The sequence below is a fragment of the Diadema setosum genome, chromosome 18 (assembly GCF_964275005.1).
Source record: "Diadema setosum chromosome 18, eeDiaSeto1, whole genome shotgun sequence".
NCBI lineage: Eukaryota > Metazoa > Echinodermata > Echinoidea > Diadematoida > Diadematidae > Diadema > Diadema setosum.
In genome coordinates this window covers 8,732,262-8,750,193 of record NC_092702.1, presented here as the reverse complement: position 1 = coordinate 8,750,193, position 17,932 = coordinate 8,732,262, and the positions used below count along the sequence as shown (strand labels likewise).

General features: G+C 40.4%; 1 protein-coding gene across 1 annotated transcript; it reads left to right on the top strand.

The window, feature by feature from the left end:
• The first annotated feature begins 911 nt into the window (after nt 1–911).
• On the top strand, nt 912–7,327 carry LOC140242038 (E3 ubiquitin-protein ligase RNF139-like). The gene is made up of 2 exons (XM_072321787.1): nt 912–1,131; nt 5,556–7,327. The coding sequence occupies exons 1-2, from the start codon at nt 975–977 to the stop codon at nt 7,325–7,327; spliced, it is 1,929 nt and encodes a 642-aa protein (XP_072177888.1). The 5' UTR covers nt 912–974.
• Nucleotides 7,328–17,932: the final 10,605 nt, after the last annotated feature.

The window sequence follows — 17,932 nt, the reverse complement described above, 5'->3', positions numbered from 1 at the left end:
AAAACAAAATTCATCCCGTCATCTTTAGTTGTTACAACTGAAAAAATAATGAACCAAACGAACATGCATGTATGACGTTGGCGATTATATTGGTCGTTATATCGCACTAAAATGATTAGACTCTGTGCCCTGAAAATAGACATTAAAATGAATGTGGACTATACATAGTATGTTTAATATGAAGCTCCTTGTATTACAGTAGTTAACATGAAGCATGCCGAACATCCCAATTACAGTAACTCATTCGGTTATTCTGTTTAAAATTATTCAAATCAGAGAGAGAGGTTGGCATGACCAACGTCACATCGTGCAGAACTCTACAGAGCAGAGTTCTGTGACTGTACCATGGCCACCATGACGACGAAAGAGATAAGGGAGGGGGAAAAAAGGAATCGCTTTGTAGTCCGGGTTTCAAATTGGCAACTTTGTTCGGTTGGCTGGTCAGAGAGAATTTGGAGAAGTTCATTGGCTGTAGAGGGAGACTGGAAGAGTACATTTTACTGAGGGGGTGTTTGCCCATTACCACTTTGTATACATTGTATACGGAAGAGACCCGGATCGAATCGGCGGTGGGGGATCTTATCGGCGGTGAGGCAAAAATCCCGCCGATTGGATCTGGGGGATCTGATATACTGGCCAAAGTCCGCCGATAAGTTCCGGCGGAACTTATCGACTGGCCGGAACGGATCGCCTGTGACACCGGCACGGACGGCGGATCGGAGCGATCGACTGGCGAGAGGTGGTATCACTTCCCTCATACTCCGCTCAGACAGTTGCTGAAGCGAAGTGTCCCGCACGTACAATTGTACGTAAACGTACATACTGTACGTCCAGCTCATGCATGATCATGAGCTAGCTAGTAGTACACACGCAGTCGGGCTATGTATCGCCAAAGAACATAAATGCCGGCCTTGAATGTGATGCAATGTCGGTGCTCTCTCTTTCAAGATCCTTGACGGATTTGATAGAGCACGATGTCTCGAAATCTTGTTGGTCTTGAGGCAAAGTATGGACCCATTATTCGGGTGCCTCCACTTCTGCTAATGGACGCCATAATCGCCGGCGGAATTGCACTCGAACTAGGCGATACGGATGCGTTTCCAGTCTTGTCGACGTTACTGTACTTAGCAGGTAAGACTGTAACGTTAGACAATAAGTTAGGAGTATACTTATGCCAATCAACATGATCAATCTAATGTCTAATGATTAGAAAATGACACATTCGCGAATCCAATGCTATCCACCAAGACATCGCCTTGCCCTTGGTCCGATCACTCTGATGAAGTGTAAATTTAGTAGTAGAATTTAACGTTAAATTAATTAACTCATCAACTATCGACCCTCGTCTAGCTAGACTGAGTCTACAGCTAACCAGTTTAGATCTGTACTTTTAATAATGGGGAGATCCTATGAGTATTGGTATTGGCCCTGGCCCCTCGGGCCCTGGTAATATCACTTCAAAAAAGACCCAAGTCCATTTAGAATCTAAGTGCTTTTTACACTTGCAACTTCTAGTCCCTTACCAACGGGCAACGGGCAACGGTGGGGTTAAGGGGGGGGGGGGTGCTTAGCCCCTTGTTTGTACTGGATTTTCCTTAGCCCACTTTCTGTTGACACTTCACTTGTTTTTGCCAAAGGGGGCTAGCCCCACCGATAATCCCGTACTATCTGGCCCTGCACAAAAGCAGGGTTAGCACCGCAATTGTGGTGCCAAGCAAGCAAGTGTAACCAGAACAAAGAAATAGTCTGGGGTTAAGAGACTGAGACGAAGCCCGAACCCCACTGACCAATCAGAAAGGAGATAATCAAGTGCTTTCAATGCGTGCGTGTACAAGTACAGTGCACAGCGTAAACATGAATTCATGTGGTTTGGAAAGTACGGGACTAGGAAATACGAGTGTAAAAAGGTCAGTTTTCTCTTTTTAATAGCCCGGGACAAGAGCTTTAAGTACCGGGTACGAGATTTATTGGCGAGTGTAAAAAGCTGAAAAAATTGGTACGGGATTAACGATCCTGGGTCAGAGAAAGTCCTGGGTCAGAGAAAGTACGGGGTTAAGAAACACAAGTGTAGGCTTACGTCTAACATCTTAACTGGCTTCATTCGGCATTCACTCACCATCATGCTCACGGAGATGTAGACAGAAAGATCCGTTTGGCCGGAGGAATCTTTTATTTTTTTGACGTTATTGCTCTCCTCCATCCGTGAAGCCAGACGCAGTCTCCGCGGAATGTATCCCCGATGACCAGACACAGGCCGATCTTTCGGTCAAACGCAGATGACACCTCTAACGCTTAAAAGAGCTATCATCAAGTTTGCTGTGACCCTGTTTTTTTCTGTAAGAATATCACTGTCATGTGACAAGGGTCTGTTATATTAAAGTGAGAAAATTGATTTGATGAAGATACTAGTCCATGTGAAGATTTGTGATGCCTATTGTAGTAGACCCTAAAGTCTGAATAAAACATTTCTTTACAGGAGGACTTTTCTTAGAGTAGACTAGCGTTTTATAGTAGAATAAAAAAAGATAATTATCAATGCCAAGAAAGGTTTTCTATCTCTTGTTTGCCCCTCTGATCTTCACAGACTCATGTCAGGCGATTCGGTGCAATTTCTCTGTGATAAGAGGCGAAAGCTTTTGAATACGTAGCGGTCATCGAAGTGCTGTGCAAAGTGCTGTGCAAAGTGAAGGACAAAAAATCTCGAAAGTTCCCCTTTTCATATCTCCCTTATTTGACCACTAAATCCCTTGAAACTTCATATAAAAATATATCTAATATGGGTAGACTTCATATGAATTTTGGGCGAAAATCCTGATGTATCTTTCGAGATATTTGTATTTTTCTGTTTGAGTCGATCGTGGGAAAGGCCGGGTTACGATTATTTCCCGACACAACTCTGCTGCAGCATGAATATGCATAGAGATTTCTACTTGATTAACGAATTGCGCGTCTGTATCCCCAAACTCCCTACCTGTGAAGTTTTGTGTTTTCGCAATTAATACCGGTAGTTAGGTTAAAATCAGAGGAAATAGACAACCAAATTTTAGAGAAAATACTGGACATGCACACCTAGATCATCCTCCTGCGCATGCATTCTTTTACTGGTCAGCGCATGCTGAGCCAATCAGCAGTGTCAGGTTCGGCGCACGTCGACAGGGTTTGGTTTCGGTCCGCAGGGTGGTGAGTGGGTGAAAGACGAACCCTGCAATGTGCTTCATCAGTTTCATGCAGCATGAAAACCAATACATTGGGCTGTGTAACACTTGCGCTATGGATTTTACGTGGGTCACAAATGACAGTGGTCTTGGTTTTTTCCCGACATAACCGTGCGACAAATATTACAGAAAAGATATTTGGAACACAGGATGGACATACTACCACAAGTCATGTACTGAAGTTTAATTTTGGGGCAATAAAGAAAAATGTGAAACATTTTCTGAGAGACCAAATTTTCTTTTTTTTGGAGGCTAAGTTTCGACGTTATTTTCAGGTTTATCCTCAAGAAAACCCAAAATAACTAATGTTGCCAGGTTTGGAATAGTTTCTCCTTCAATTTGCTGTGTAGATTTTATCATTTGATGGCTTCTAAGGCGAGATATTGCGATAGTCCTAGAACACTTCCCCCCCCCCCCCCCCCCCGTTTTTGCGTTAACATGCTGTTTACTTTATGCAAATTAGGCAGCGAGGTCAAAAGCTTTTGGCAAGTTAATTGCATCGTATATCATGCCTGAGACTATAATACTGTATGTCCAGTGACTATTGACTTCTTTTACGACCATAAATGTCCTTGCTCAAGTTTTAATATTTCCAATTCCATTAAAAATTACCCATTGCTTTGTGTCAAGGCCGTCTTGCAGGTATTATCCAAATGACGCACAGGTCTGAATGCGTCATTTGGAATTGTGTGCATGAGGCAACTATGGAATGCTAACCCACAAGGTGAAGCCGAGCGGGTTTAGGCTAAATTCCAGTTACCGCATGCACACTATTCCAACTGACACACGAAAAGACATGTATCATCTGTGTTATCAAATCTAATGGGAACATTTTTCGATCATGCTACCTGCTGGCAAATTTACTGGATGCAATTCCTTTTGGCTTGACATAGACAAAAGCCCCCCAAAATAATGCATCCAGTAATTAGGCCTACTGGATGCACTGAGTGTGCAAATGCATGCTCATTGCGTGTACTCTCACTACAAGTGCACGATAGCATGTTTACCACTGTGACTCGGCATGCGGCTAGTAAAAATCAACACATAGCTCTCGACCAATGAGATTGCATGATTTTTGCTACCCATTCTATATTATACAAATAATGCACAGGATAGAGTGCGTTAGTGAAGACTCCACTAACGCCACGAAATAATCCTGTGCATCATTTGTTTTATAAAATGGGTCGAAAATTCGAAAACTAATAGCATTTTTCAGCATTTTTCACGTACCTTTGTGGGTCAAGACGTCCGAAGATGTTCGTCCCAAACATTTACGCACGTCGCACTCGGAAATCCCACACATACAGTATAAGTATGATGGGGGGTTGGGTTTCCGGACACTTAAGTTCCCGCATGAAAACTTACTTATTTTACGTAGAATATGCACCCTTTACCTTAAAGACTTGATATAGACTCCTCATATAGGCCTACTAGACAACGTACTCTATAAACGGCGTGAGAATTAACCTGCTAAATCGTTGGATTTGCCCTTCAAAGTGACTCCGTGTACGCGTCCGGTCCCACAACACTAGGTCTACTGTACACTGTATGTATACGTACGCCACACATGTTATGCACAAGGGAAGAAAGCCCGGCCGGCCGGCAGTCCGAACTAGAAGTTGTTTACAGGATTGACAGCGCGTATGCATGCAATTCAAAGGAGCCGCCGCGTGCACAGACGATCGGCAATAGGATTTAACACGCAGTGCAATGGGACTGAGTAACCAAAGCACACGTGACTCATTTAAGCGCTTCCTATTGGCTACATTCTTGAACCCATTTTATAATACATGCTCTTTGTAACTTCATCCACCCTATCAGATGGACTACTGCTCTTGGACAGTAGGAGAGGAGCTGGTGCAGTGTGGCTCAGTGCAGTGGACAAGACCACAGTCTCGGTCTTTAAATTTTGGTTCCATGTTTACCTGGCTGGTAGTCATACTAATAGTAGCAGTTGTGCCCTCAGGCAAGCACTTTAGTCGAGATTACCCTGTCCTTCGGCACTGAGGGGACGTAAAGCTATACCATGGTAGCTTTCCTTACGACAAGTATCCTCAGCTCTAGGTCTGAGAGTTTGGGCACTAGTGCAGTTTTGTATCCAAGTATATTTCTCAACTTTTGCTTCATCAAAATGTGTCAAGACTGCACAACATGTTTTTCATTACCTGGTATGTATCAGGTCACTCCATAATTTTTACCGCATCGGTTTATAGAAAGTGCTAGTTGTGGCTTCAGTATTCTGCTTCATTGCTGAGTAAGATACAATTAACTCAAGATTAACATATTGATTAGATTGTGTGAAATGTTTAAAACTGTTTTATGTCTCTTTTGCATCTTCAGTCTTGCTGCTATGTGCAGTACTCTTCTTCCTGCCATCCTCCACCTTGTGCCTGTGCTACGGGCTTGTGGTTGCCATGGCAGCACTCAGAACATCCCAGTGGTGGAACGCAATCTTCCTTCAGAGGTTGGGCATGGCCAATCTGACGGACACCCAGTCCAACTCCACGGCGGTGCCAACAGGCTTTGGTGCAGAGGGACAGCTCAAGGCACTTGCAGTGGTGTGCAGCGATGAATTCCTCTTCTATATCTGCATTCAGATGATGTACAGTTTTGTGTTTGCCAAGACACCAGCCCTCTTCAATCTCTCACAATGGAGCAACACTGACGCCCCCATCTTTTCTGTTTGGATGTGCCTTGTGTCACCTGTATTCCTTCGTCTGTTTCTATCAGCTGTCACTGTGCTACCTGCAAGAATGATGAGTGATGCTGTCAAAACATGCTATTTTCTCTACCCCATTATACCAATTTTAATGCTCAACATACTGGGGAGAGTTATGTCCTTCGTGTATCACTACTTGATCAACCTAAGAATCATTGCAAGGACATATCTGAACATTTTTAAGAGATTTGGGTTTCCCGTTATGGTGGAAAATCAGTGGGTACGACTGAAAATTCCTACGGTTCTCAGGTTGTTTTGGTTGACAAGATTAGGTATACAGGTAAGTAGATTGGTATTCGCATACACCTATGCACATGATGGTGACACTGAGCAATCATTCAGAAAGTTTTTGTCATTGGCTGTGTATGAGATAGCCGTCGAAAGTTGCAGCACATTTCTTGCAGTTATGGGGTTAAGTGCAACCATATCGCCTGCAGCAAATGTGGTGGGACAGTTGGCACGGTTGTTCCTGGGAGTGGAGAGGGAAGGCGGGGAGAACATTGGCACAGTGGCATCGGTGCTTTTCTTCATCCTGGCCTTGCAGACTGGGCTGCCCGATATGAGTCCAGAAAACAGAGTGGTGCGACTCGGACGGAACATGTGCCTGCTGAGTACAGCCATCCTGCACTTTGTCCACACCATGCTCCACGGCGTCATGATGCAGTTGTCCACCATGCACGTCATCAACAGGAAGAAGCATGCCAGGGCCCTGACCATGGCATGCTTTCTCATCCTCTTCTCGGCCTGGTTCATTGTTCAGCTATGGTACGCCAATCCTATAGGTACCTGGATGCTTGCCCTGACTGCTTTCTGCCTCGAGCTTATCATCAAGATTGTTGTTAGTCTCATCTTGTATATCCTTTTTGTCATTGACACCCATCGAGAAACTTTCTGGGAAGGGTTAGATGATTATGTGTACTACGTGAAGGCTACAGGAAGTGTCCTGGAGTTTGTGTCCGGGATTTTCCTGTTTATCAATGGTGCCTGGATCTTCATCTTTGAGTCCCGGGGAGTGATCCGCGCTATCATGATCTGCACCCACGCGTACTTCAACATCTTCCAGCTGGGTAAAGATGGGTGGAAAAAGTTCCGCAATCGACGGCTCGCAGTCCAGAAGATCAAGTTATTGGAGCAGGCCTCCCCAGCACTGCTTGAGAAGCATAATGACGTATGTGCCATCTGCTATCAGGAGTTGAACAGTGCATGCATTACTCCCTGTGGCCACTTGTTTCATGCGCTTTGTCTGCGAAAGTGGCTCTACATGCAAGACTCATGCCCACTTTGTCACAAAGAGATTTTGTTTGGCAGTGACTCAGATGATAGAACAAATGAAGAGCATAGTGAAGAAGGGCAAAATGAGGAACAGGGAAGACCTGGAATCCAAGAAGAATAAAAGCTAATAAAACTTTTCAATATATATGAGCAAAAGGGCTCAAGTACATGTAAGCTACTGCAATCACTCTTAGTCAAATGTGTGTCATCTGCAAATTATTGTGCATTGTCAGCTGTGTATTGAGCATTGTCTGTATGTAAACTTTTTACATTTTCATCCGACGTAAACTTCATGTCCCTCTTTCAATCAAACTTGGCAGGAATCGTGCCTAGAGGTAGACTGACAAAAAGCTGCACAAATTTCCTGGGTTACTCCCCACGGGGACCCAGGGCAGGGTCCGAAAGACCCCAAACTATATGAGTGCCAAAAGATCTACTTCCTCAGACCCTGAAGAAATGCAAACAAGTCATTTTAGCCTTTAGATACTCTTAAGAGATAAATTAATTGAGATTATTCATGACAGTTGGGGGGAGGGGAAGTAGATTTTGCACCTGAGAAGATGAACCCAAAAGTTGACACTGACATTTTTATCTCCTCCATAAAAAATACATGATCAGATATTCCCAAATTGACTGGAGCATAACCATGTCGCATTGCATAGAGGTCCTCCTTGGAATAGAAAGTATAACATTGTCAGTACTGACCCAATTCAGCAATTCAGGGGATACAAGGAGGGATGGGCCCCGATTGTTTGAGATTTATGTTTGTAGTCTTCTCCTGTAGGATGCATTATTCATATTTTCAAGGAACAGAGCAGTTGTCATTATTAGGTGCAGGAGTCATTCTGTGGGGTATGGGATACAGAGTTGTTAAAATGTTCAGATGACCTCCATGGGGGATCAAGTGTTTGAGCTCCCAAAAGTGTAGGAAAGATCATCTCCAACGTGCCATGAAATACAGTAAACCTCGGATAAGTCGACGTCGAGTGAGTCGAAAATCACTTAACTCGAAGCAAAATAAAAAGTCCCGATTTTTCCCTGTGTATTTTCTCTAAGAAATATTTGGATAAGCCGAAGTACGAGAGTCGAATTTCGGCTGTGTCGAAGTAAAACATTGAGTCCCTTTTGTACAAAATACACGTAGTTTACATCACTTGAGCCGAAGAAGATTTGTCTGGCATTCTCATTACATTTAGAGGAGAACAAAGAAAATTGGCATGTCGCAGAACCCCGTCCCTGACCTGCTGCAGGTAAGCATGCACACTCACCGTACCGCTCCGCACGCATGTCGCATACAATGTACATACACATGTATACATGTATACACACAGCACATCGATCCATACTTTATCCATGTCAAGCCAGAGCTCCTTGGTCAACCAATCGCTGCTTTAATATTTTAGTGACAGGCCAAGTGGGCGGAGCTTGTTTGTGCGTGCCTGGCTGCCTGTATAGTTTTGTTCAATGGAGATGGGATGGGCCTGGGAGAGTGTTTGTCTCAGGGTAGGTTGACAGAGATGGCTACCTACAGAATTGCACCATAGACATAGCACATGCGCATTGCCACATTAGCGCAGACATTCTCAGAACTACGTTTAACTACTAGTATTGATACAAATTCCATGTTCAATTTAGAACAAAATAAGAACATTATCTTCAAGAACAGACAAATTTGAATGCAAACACACACACGCACGCACACACACACACACACACATGCATGCAAATGTACTATAATACATGTACATAACTGTGAGTCGAAAAAAATCGACTCTCGCGAGAGTCGAAGTTCACTTAAGTCGACGCATTTTTGTCAGTCCCGAGAGCTTCGACTCATGCGAGGTTTACTGTACTTGTAGTGCAACTGAGTCCCAGTAAATTCAGATGCTCATGAAGTTAAAAGAGAAATTCAAGTTGTTCCTAGTAGTGGCACTGGTAGTTACAATGTAGATTTGGAATGTATAGGTGAATGTGTTTGGGCTGGGCCTAATGGTAAAAATTAACATTTTCATCTGCTATTCAAAGTGGATGACATAATCAGATTTTCATGAAGTGTGGCAGACGTCATTCCTGGGGGCAGGCTAATGTAAACTTTATTTTAATCTCTCATTTTGCATTTCTCCCAAAGGAACCTTTTCAGGATTAACTGTCGTCAATTTTCCTCTCCATATTTCTTTTTCTCTCTCCTCTGCAGCATTTATTTCTAAGATCCACCCAAGTCCCCTCTCGTTTGCTTCTTGAATTTCATTTTTTTCTTTTTCTTCTTCTTCTCTGTTTTTTCTCCCCCCCCCCCCTCCCTTCTCTCAACATAGTCTCATCTCTCCTCGACTTACCTTTCCTTTGCGGGATTATTTGCCCTTTCTCTCCGCATTCCATAGTCCACATTGTTCGCCGACTTCGTTTTTGTCTTGGTTTCATGAATCTTCACTTCTCTCTCCTATCTCCATGATTTTCCAGCATTCAACTCCTCCCTTTTCCTCTTCCCTTCTATTTCATCTTTCTCCTTCTAACGATGTCCGAACATCTTACTTGATTCTCACTCTACTCTTCCTTACCACTCTCTCTGTTCCTTTCTCTACTGTCTCCACTAGTGCACTAGTTCAACTTCTAGCCCATTACCGTCCCCCACTCTTCAGTTTTTGCTCTCCTTACAACGCCCATATGTCGCTTCCCTCTTCAATTCTCCTCTTTCTAGGCTCTTCTGCCAAACAACGATCCGGTTAAGGACTACATACACATGGTGTCACCGCAAATCTTTCTCCCTCATTTACTTCACCATGCAAACCTTCAAACAACACATAATGTAAAGTTGTTGAGACGACACAAATGCCCTGTGTTGGGGTTCTGGTAGTGTTCTTCTTGGCAGCTTATATAATACTTTGGACTGTTAGGCTATAGTTCGTTAGGGATGGAAAAGGAAATCATCGAAGGCTATTTGCTTTATATGTGCTAAGACATCATTGCTCATCCTTGGTGGATTTAAAAGTAGACACCTGGCCAGTAGGCCAAATTGCATGCATGTAAAATCCACGCTTTTGTAATTTTGACATTATGGACTGAACAACTTTTCTAAATCTGTCAGAAATTTAAGTAGTGTACTGTCTTTTTTATTTGTCTAGTTCTTAGTTATTTTGCCATTGTGCCATCATGTATGTGTTGTTTTTTTTTCCCTTGCATCCTGGATGTGTATAGAATAATGCAAAGAGGATACCTATAGTAATGTGTTCATCATATAAATTTGTGTCTCTATCCTTTATTGTTCCTTCTTTTTCAAAATTGCCATGATGCATTTGTCTTTTCTTTTTTAATCGAATATGTCCCTGGAGTTTCCAAAGTTGAGTACAGGACAAAGGTGAAATAAGGGTGATTTGATTTAAGTGTACACTCAGTGAAGCCAACACTGTCACCGTGTAAACTGGTCATGTACATGTTGGTTGCTCTGACTCTGGAGTGAGTCCCGAAATGAATCGTTTTCTTCCTTCCGCCAAGACAAGTTTTGAATTCATTTGTGACCTAATGTTTGCAAGAGAGAACATGTCACAACAGAGAGCTTTGTGAAGTTTCTGGTTATGAAATTTCTGGCAGTGAATGATAACCATAAAACCCATATTATATGGAACAATAAGAAAATGCCAGGAGAAAATTATCTGCCCCTTCATAGTGTTGACGGTGAAAGCCACATAACCAATAGTGCAATTTTTCTTCTGTTGTCTTTTCTGGCTTATTTTCTCATTCATTTTATTGTAGAAAAGCTGTTATTTCTCCGATTTGTATTTATCTCTGCATTTCTTATTTTTGCACAATTCATGAAATCAGAACTCAACTGACGTGAAACTGTAAGGTTTTAATTTTCAACTATATTTACATCGCTGTAATCATTGGTATGTCTGACATTGTTGCAATATATGTGTTATAAATGAGACTATCTAAAGTACTACTCAGTTAAACACTACCAATGTTGATCATTATGTGTATATAATGTACCCAGATGTTGATTTTCTATACATGTGTGAACAAGGTATAAAGCAAAGTGCTTCATATGATATTGTGAAATTTTATGTGTATTATAAGAGCGAGTAACATGAAAAACCTAATGAATATTTGACCTTATTACTTGCAAAGACTTTATATTGACATAGTAAGCATTTCTTGTGTACTTCAACCAAACTTCAGACTAGATATGGTGCATTGTTTTTCTCTTTTCTCTCTTTATGGTTTTAGATCTGTATTGGTGTATCCTTTATTTCCTGTGAAATAATACTGTACTTTGCATTGAAGGGGGAATTTATGATGGAAAAATTAATGGGGTGTTACTGTGAATAGATATAATTTTTTTATTTTTTATTTTTTTATTTTTTTTTTATTTTTTTGCCAGTGCAGTGTAGGTGCCAATGCAAACTCATGTGAACTCTTCCAAAGAATTTTTCCAGTGTTAACAGCTGAGGGTAGAAGTATGAATTCCGTTATTGGTAATTTGATAAAGTCGGTATAGACCATGGATCAATTTAGAGCTACCGACTGTCAAACATTGATTGCTCAAGACTTGCTTATTCCAAGCAATTATCTCTCTTTCACAATGAAAAACAAGTATATTTATATATTTTTGAGAATGTAATGACCTTCAGATTGTCGGGTTATTGTTGATCTTGCAAGCATGATAATTTTTTCCCCCTCCTATACAAAGAGACTTTGGACGTCATAACTTACATACCGGTAATTGTACATGTACACTGCTGATTATACACACACTGTACGATACATGATTGTTACCATCATGTACAAATGTATGGCGTGACAGACACAGCCCACAGTTCACTGGTTTACTGTAGTATGCCCTGTAAGCAAGCACATGCAAGCCACGCATGGTCACATCGAACTCGCATTCGTGATGTGCATACTGTAAATCTGAAATTCAGCAAGTAAAAGTTACATCAGGCTAGAGTCTCATGTAATCCCAATTTTGTGTTTATGGTGACAAAACTAATAAATGGATAAAACTCTCATGAAAATCAGTTTATGATAGTCTTGTGTAACATATTCTTTTTCATTGTTCGTTCTGTATTTAACAGCTCATCTAAACTGACATACAATATTGCACTGGCCCTATAATCCATTCTCTTTTAACTTTCTTGCATTTGGTTTTATTCTTATTTTTTTGTATGTTGGCAGCCCTGCATTTACTTTAGGATGGTAATGTTTTGATTAGTGACACTGCAGAAACATACTGATCTGGAGGTAATGTCCACATCCTAGCGTTAAAATTCTCATAAAGGTATGTAAAATGTATGCCTTACTTTGAACAAATTGTGGATCATTGAAGGACAGAAGAGAATGTTTTAATCATGCCTGTAAGTGAATATCAATACATACATTGTATGAAGTGATCAGTCACAGAGAAAGCTTGACAAACTGTAGATTATCTGACTTTTTGATTATCAAATTTTCCAGACAATTAGCTTTCCAAATATGCATGCTTTGTCAAACTTCTGTAGCAGTAACCTAATTAAAGCAATTCAGTTATAGTGCCCCCTGGTATTGATGAAAATGACTTGCCATTGATCCGTTTCATGATTTACTGAAGTAACTTAAATTTTCCATCAAGTATCATATGAAAGGATGGTAGACTGCACAAAGTCTGTTCAGTGTTAAATTCCTGGATTATGCTTTATTTCAATTTACACCAATAAATCCAAAATAAATTTCCCAATTTGTCATTGCATTACCCATACAATACAGTACCAGTAAGTTTTTAGTACCGGTACCATTCTAAAGGAAACTACATTTGAAGAGAAGTAGATTTCATGAGCTCACATAATCTTGCCAGCCATGGCAACTGACCTGAAGTATATTTTGAATACAGTCGATGATGTACACTAATTCTGATTTCTAAGTTTTAAAGTTGTTGAACTTTGAAACCATTACAGTTCAAGCACTCTGTACAAGTATTCATAACATATTAAAATAACAGTCTCAAAGTTTTATCATTCAGTAATCACATTGTTGACTGTTCCAAAGGAAACCACTGTGAAGATGCAAACTACAGTTTCACTATGCAATTATTAATGATTTAGTCAAGATGATAAAATCTATTGTTAAGAATACAGTAAGTAGAGTGGTGAATTATTTTTGAAGCATCAAAGTTGTTGACTAATCAATTCAGCAACTGTGATGCATCAAACTATGGTATCAAAGTTTTAGTAATCAGTAGTCCTCGATTTTTAACTACAAGCACAAAAAATATTCACTCGATTCCTTGATTACAACTGGTACACATATATGTCCCATAGCACTAGAGAGTATCTACTGTGCATTTGTTAAATGTTTGGATTATTGAAAGAATGCCCTGGTCAATTTCACCTGCCCATCACCTGTGTTTGTATTACCCCATGCCATTGCTTAGTCTGCTCAGGGAGGTGTAAGAAAAGGAGAGACAACTCTTCGTAAGTCATGCAAACACGTTTTGGTTCAAAGCGTTACAATGGGATGTCTAGCATTCCACTATACGCTTTGAAGTCATGCTCTGCACCACTCAAGTTGCAAGGCGAAGTTCGGAGACGAAGACCGCATTTCACCTTTCGTTGAATTACAAGCTTTTATTTCCCCGTAAAATTTTAAATGAAATACTCGAATTGATTAAGAGTAGTTTAGGAAAGAATTCCATATCATAAACATGTATTTCTCATTTCTTCGTAATGCGCAAATCGAAATGAAATGAAAATTAGGCCCTATTAAAAACCTAATATTTTTATGCCTCCGCCAACGAAGTGGCCAGAGGCATTATGTTTTCGGGTCATCCGTCCGTCCGTATGTACGTCCGTCTGTATGTCCGTCCCGTTTTGTTTTAGTCGATATCTCAAGAACTGTGAGGTGGTTTTGCATCAAACTTGGTATGAGGGTATATCCTGGGGGGATAATACTTTGTTTCGATTTTAGGGTCACGGGGTCAAAGGTCAAAGGTCACGGGTTATTTTGTGAAAAAAAGTTGAAATTTCATGTTTTTCTCCATATCTCGCAAATGGTTCAAGGTATCTTCATGGAACTTAGTATATATGCATGTACAACCGATGGCCAGTGATTATCTAAGGAAGTTGGGGGTTATGGGTCAAAGGTCAGGGGGGTCAAAGGTCAAGGTCAACTCCTCAAAATATTACTACTTTCCTTATATTTATGCAATGCCTGAAGGATTTTTTTTTTTCAAATTTGATGTATGCATGTATAACCCAATATATATTCTGTGGGAAGTTTCTTGCCAAAAGGTCAAAGGTCAAAAGGTCAAGTGAAAGTACTAAATTGCACTTCTTCCTCCATATCTCAAAAGTAACTCAAGGTATTACCATGAAACTTACATATTTATGCATGTTCTACCTAACAGTGATTCTCTTTGGAACTGTGGGGTCAAAGGCCAGGTTTTGATAATACTATTTTACCATTTGATACTGAAATTATACTTTTTCTCAATACCTTGAAAATTACTCAATGCATAAATTTGTAAAAGGGTCAAAAGTCAAGTGAAAATCATCAGTTCCCCCAAATACCTGCACTCTGACATTTTAATCATTCATCCAATTGAACCTAGTTCTAGGAAAGTGAACATTCAGCACATTTGTGGCAAACCTATCATTTTAATATTTTGCCAATTGTGTGAAACTGTCATCACACATTGTCAAGACATTGTACTATATACCTATTAGGAGAACCATGCATTATGGCGGAGGCATACACCAGTCGCCGTAGCGACATTTCTAGTTCTATAATGCGCACATTTCCGCATGTTAGTTTTCTATCCTTTAATCTTGGATATTTTGATCGCTAAAGCGTGCTTTTAAACTATTTGCTGTTAAAATTGTCAGTTTTACACTGCATTTTGATTCGCTGCTCCAATTCAAGGTACACAAATTCATTGTTGCCACCACATTGAAAGAGAGAGAGCGAAATGCAGTAGGGGCAGGTATTTCTAGATGTGAGAGCGCTAGTCCCGATTATTGACGCTCTCTTTTGTCAAAGCACCTGATTTCCACCTATAGTTAAGCGCATAACTTCTCGGTGGTGCCGCGCATCCTTCAAAGGAGAGCAGGAGTTGTCTCTCCTTTTCCTACACCTCCCTGGTCTGCTGAACGATTGATTACAAGTAAAGTAATGTGGTTATGCATGTCGGGTAGGAACTGACCTCTGTAAGTCCTGATTTCTGGTGTCTGTTAAATATCAAGAAGGTTCGAAAGAGATGAGGTACAACAATCTTACTCCCTTTGATCCCATGTTCTATGACACCACTCAAAAATATAAGTCCCATATGTCCCAAACTAGAGTTGCTCCACAGATAGGAAGGATTGATTAATTTGTCATTGCATAACATGTTTGCAGCCACCCTCTAAGGAAGATAGATCTTTACGATGGTACAGGTGTAGTTACTTTTCACTGTCCCTTCTTATAAAAAATGAGCAGTACATACTGGTACACACACGGGAATGCGCCAAAAAAAAAAAAATGTAGCAAAGATTGATGAAATCAAAATCAAAATAACTCGACTGTATGTGTCTGTGCACTAATTTGATTTACAAGTAAATAAAGAACTACAGTGTATACTTGAAGACTGTGTACCATATCAGTTTAATTTGTCAGAAGTGGTCAGTAAAATGATGAAACTGACTTTCTAACGAGGGTGCAGTTTCGAATACTTTACTTCACAACATACAGCTCAGATTTACACTTTGCACATATTTCCGGTTGGGATTTACTTTTGCTTCTTATATGCTTTATCAGTAGGTTAGTTTCATCTTCAAATAAACAAGCAAAATATAACCCACATTAGCGTCAGCATTTAAAATAAATCTGCAGATTGCTCAGAAAGAGGGCGGCATCGAACCCCTATAATCAAGGGCACAAGTGCACCTGAAGAATTCTTTTGTGCATCCATAGAAACTGACAGCTGTTTGAATAATTACAGCCAGTTGAAACTCCATCTTTTAAACCTCCTTGGTTTTATGCACCTTTGATAATAGTCACAAGTGTGATGTTATAGATATCTGTACTACAGGCATCGGAAGAACTGCTTTTTGTTTTTAGAGTGAACAGACCCGCTAAACACATCAGAGATTCAACCAACAAAAATAGGAACTATGATCAAGTTTTTTGAAAACAACATGTGATCATAACTATCATTTGTTTACCAGTGGAGAGTGATATGAGTAATGAACAGAGAATTCTGTTTTTAAAAGGTTGTGTAATGGAAGTTTACATATAATAGCAATAGTTTTGTTTTGGTGTTGTTGTTTTACATGAAGGTCCCTTGGGACTTCAGTTTTTTCCTTCATTGGATGCATATTTTGCCCTCACATGGCCACACACACACACACATACGCGTCTATGGTGGAAATCGAGGACATGTTTTTCCCACAAGAATTTTACCACATAACCAAGGACCTGTGTGTAAGTAGGGATCTGGTCAACTGAGGACTCATTCGTATATTACATATACAACTGGGGACTTATTACAGTAATGTTAAAGGGATGGTACAGTATTGGTAGAGATGAGAATTGGGCTTTTAACTTTTTGCAAGATACCAAGAAAACACATAATATAGTGCAGAGCATGCCATTTTAAGAGGAATTCAAAGTTTATTTGATGAAAATCAGGTTTGGAATGACTGAAACATCCAAAAACAAAGCGATTGTAATAAAGTTTGGGTCCCACACTTTATTAGAATCACTCTTTTTTGGATATCTCAGCCATTTCAAAACCAATTTTCATTAAATAAACATTGAATTCTTCATGTAATTACATGCTCTTTCATATTTCATAAGAGGTTTCTCATTATCTCACCAAATGATGTTAGAAACCTGAAATCAGGTCTCAACCAAAACTATACAATCCCTTTAATCGAGGACCTACAAAAGCAGACCGTCATCTGGAATGGTCTGCAAAACGAGGATGTCCTTGGTTCGCTGGATGCCTCGGTTTAAATGCAAAGTTCATGTGTATGTCCTCGTTTACCACCATGGGTAAGTGCACACACACACACACATACTGAATTGTGAAATTCCTCTTTCACTCTGCCAACTCGTAGATTAGATTCAATTGGTAAAATTAGTTAGAGGATGTTGTCCCTGTGATAGAAATGTGTGCCAAAAGTATGGTAATTAATACATGTAATTGACCCTTTCATGACTCGTATCATTCATAAAATGTGTGTGGGTGCGTGCGTGTGCGTGTGTGTTCTCATATTCTTTGATATATTCTATTCTCCAGACCTTTCTTGCATACAAACATGTATGTGGCATACAATTTGCTATTGTCCAACATACAGTAGGCCCAATAGGCAGCACTGTAAAAAATGTCGGGGGGGGGGGGGGGAATTCCCCAAACAGATACACTTTGCTGGATCAATGTACGAAACAGTACACAAGCTAAATGGTACACTATAGAGTTTATACAAGGACATGAAAGTTGTCAGCATTTGGCTCAAGCACCATGCTTCTCCGTTTTTCTTTTCTTTCTTTATGTACATGTATGTGCAACATTGCATGTGTGTGTGTATGTGTATGTGGGTTTTTTTTTTTTCCGAGGTGTACCTCCTTGGGTTTTTCCAAAACCTCAACTGTTAGAATGCCCAAGATGTAACACAGTTTGGGTACTTTCCACCTATTTGACAAATACCGGTATGAATTCTTCCTTGCAAATTCTAATTTGTGTATGTGTGCGTGCATGCGTGCGTGTGTGTGTGTGTGT

Bases quoted from the DNA above. Each gene is read 5' to 3' on its own strand.
- LOC140242038 (XM_072321787.1), top strand. From the start codon at position 975: ATGTCTCGAAATCTTGTTGGTCTTGAGGCAAAGTATGGACCCATTATT. The intron at 1,132-5,555 runs GTAAGACTGTAA...TTGCATCTTCAG, and splicing joins GACGTTACTGTACTTAGCAG to TCTTGCTGCTATGTGCAGTA.